Here is a 2,951-nt window from a genome sequence, read left to right on the forward strand (position 1 = left end):
TTTTTTTGTATTTTTTAGTAGAGACGGGGTTTCACCGTATTAGCCAGGATAGTCTCGATCTCCTGACCTCGTGATCCGCCCATCTCGGCCTCCCAAAGTGCTGGGATTACAGGCTTGAGCCGCCGCGCCCGGCCCACTTTTCTTTCTAATTTTTTCTTGGACACAGAGTCTCACTCTTTTTACTCAGGCTGGAGTGCAGTGGTGCCATCTCGGCTCACTGAAACCTCCGCCTCCGAGGTTCAAGCCATTTTCCTGCCTCAGCTGCCCAAATAGCTGGGAATACAGGTGTGTGCCATCAGGCCCAGCTAATTTTTGTATTTTTAGTAGAGACGGAGTTTCACCACATTGGCCGGGCCGGTCTTGAACTCCTGACCTTAAGTGCCTGCCTCGACCTCCCACAGTGTTCGGTTGAGATGTGTGAGGCGCACGTGTGAGTCGCAGCCAGCCTGTTTCTCAGTTGGTTGCACCAGACGGGTGCATGCTGGCTGGCTGTGTGGGCCATCCCGCGCTTCAGAGGGATGGACGGCCAGGCCTCATGCTGTTGCTGCTCCTCGTCTGGGGCTTAGGGGTGGCCTTGCTGGAGAGGCCATGGGTGAGTGATGGCGTGCAGGGCGGCAAGCGCGGAGGCGCAGGCAGGACAGGGTGCTGCGCCCAGGCCGGGGCACTACAGTTGCTGTGCTTTTGTTTTTCCTCTTTTATTTTTTTTGAGATGGAGTCTTGCTCTTGTTGCCCAGGCTGGAGTGCAGTGGCGAGATCTGGGCTTGCTGCAACCTCCACCTCCCGGGTTCACGCCATTCTCCTGCCTCAGCCTCCTGAGTATCTGGGATTACAGGCGCCCGCCACCAAGCCCGGCTAATTTTTGTATTTTTAGTAGAGACGGGGTTTCACCGTGTTAGTGAGGCTGGTCTCAAACTCCTGACCTCGTGGTCTGCCTGCCCCACCTCCCAAAGTGCTAGGATTACAAGCGGGAGCCACCACGCCCAACCATGTTTTTCCTTTTTTTCTTTTTTTAATAACAGCCTTATCACGACAATTCACATATCAAAGTTCATCTGTTTTAGGCCGGGCATGAACCCGGGAGGCGGAGCTTGCAGTGAGCTGAGATCGCGCCACTGCACCAGCCTGGGCGACGGAGCTAGACTCCATCTCAAAAAAAAAAAAAAGTTCACCCGTTTTAAGTGTACATTTCAGTGGTTTTTAGTCTATTCACCATTGTCTAATTCCAGAACATTCTCATCACCCCAAAAGGGAGCGCTGTTGCCTCAGCAGTCAGTGCTGGTCTTCCCCTAGCGTCCTGGCGCATTTTTCCCTGTGAGGAGGCCCACGAGTCCCCTGCTTTCCTCCCTCCTGTCACACCGTGGCCTTGGCCTCAGGCTAGAGGGTCGGTGGCCGTAAGCCCGTGCTCAGACGGCCCGTGCTCAGATGGCCTGTGCTCAGACGAGGGCGAGGAGAGTTCTGGTCAGCACATCCAGCCTCCCTCCGTGTCGCTTTGCTGCTGGAGAAGGAGGGTCCCAATGCAGACCCCAAGAGAGGAGAGAACTTGAGGTGAGCCGCCAATCACAGTGAGAGCAGCCACGAAGCCGCTCCCTTACACAGCAGGGCTGCCTGAACAGAGCAGGCCATCCTCGGGGGGCAGGCAGAGGGTGCCCGGTCTTCCTGAGCGCCTCTGTGTGTGAGAAACGGTCGGGGTTGCGAGTAAACCTGGAACGTACAAACACGCTCACTGGAGCCCAGCCAGGTGGTGCCATCCGACCACCCTTCAGCCCCTGCTCACTGGCCCTCTCCGTACAGCGGGCACGGGTTCTGCAGGCTGCCCGGAAGACCTCCCCCACCCACAGATGCTCTGTGTCCTTGGTGGTCAGCTCATAAGTGTGAACCTTCCAGGTGCCTTGCGAGTGCCTAGCTATGCACTTTAAGATGGCGTTGCTCTGGTCATGTTTTAGGAAAGCAGAGGCCTGGTGAGCAGAGCTTCCTCGCACAGCTTCCCAGCGGCGTGTGGGTGGCCTCCGCCCCTCCTGAGCACCTCCAGTGTCCAGTTGCTTTGCATGTTTACAGGGAGCTCCTTTGGTTGCTGGGTAGCTTGGGCTGTTTGTTTGTTTGTTTGAAATGAACTCTCTGTCACCCAGGATGGAGTATTGGAGTGTAGTGGCGTGATCATAACTCACTGCAACCTTGAAGTCTCGGCTCAGGCGGTCCTCCCACCTCAGCCTCCTGCAGTGCTGGGACTACAGGCGTGCACAGCTGTGCCTAGCCAGCTGGGGCTGTTGCAGATGGACTAGTTACTATCAAGTCAGCTGAAGCCTTGTCAGCCATCCTTGATCTGAGCTCTCCTTGGAGCTCTCAGACGGCCCTGTCCTCCTCCTGTGGAGGTCTGAGTCCACTTCTCACACTGCCCTTGATCCTGCAGACAGATGCTCAGCCGGGAAGCAACACGGTCTGATGTCCAGGCCCAGCTCTGCTGTGAATTAGCTGCGTGGACTTGGGCCAGGGCCTGTGTGGACCTTGGGTTCAGGGTCAAGTCTAAAAATGCTCTGTCAGACCAGGCGTGGTGGCTCACACCTGTAATGCCAGGACTTTGGGAGGCCGAGGCAGGTGGATCACCTGAGATTGGGAGTTGGAGACCAGCCTGACCCACGTGGAGAAACCCCGTCTCTACTAAAAATGCAAAATTAGCTGGATGTGGTGGCACATGCCTGTAATCCCAGCTACTTGGGAAGCTGAGGCAGGAGAATCACTTGAACCCAGGAGGTGGAGGTTGCAGTGAGCCGAGATCGCGCCATCGCACTCCAGCCTGGGCAACAAGAATGAAACTCCAAAAAAAAAAAAGCTTTGTTAACTAAGAAGGTAGAATTACGTCCTGTGAGGTAAGGCTGCAGAAATACTCCATAAGGTACGTGTGTGATTTCACTGTTTCTAGTAGCCACATTTTTTTTTTTTTTTTTTTTTTTTTT

General features: G+C 55.1%; 1 protein-coding gene across 1 annotated transcript in view; it reads left to right on the top strand.

Annotated features, from left to right (window-relative positions):
• The first annotated feature begins 478 nt into the window (after window positions 1-478).
• The window catches only part of DOT1L (DOT1-like histone H3K79 methyltransferase), a 64,986-nt gene continuing 62,513 nt past the window's right edge, over window positions 479-2,951 (top strand). The window contains exon 1 of the mRNA XM_011997475.1: window positions 479-592. Within this exon, the coding sequence (XP_011852865.1) occupies window positions 479-592 (114 nt within the window). The remainder of the gene's footprint in view (window positions 593-2,951) is intronic.

The sequence above is a fragment of the Mandrillus leucophaeus genome, unplaced genomic scaffold (genome assembly GCF_000951045.1).
Source record: "Mandrillus leucophaeus isolate KB7577 unplaced genomic scaffold, Mleu.le_1.0 Scaffold54, whole genome shotgun sequence".
Lineage (NCBI taxonomy): Eukaryota > Metazoa > Chordata > Mammalia > Primates > Cercopithecidae > Mandrillus > Mandrillus leucophaeus.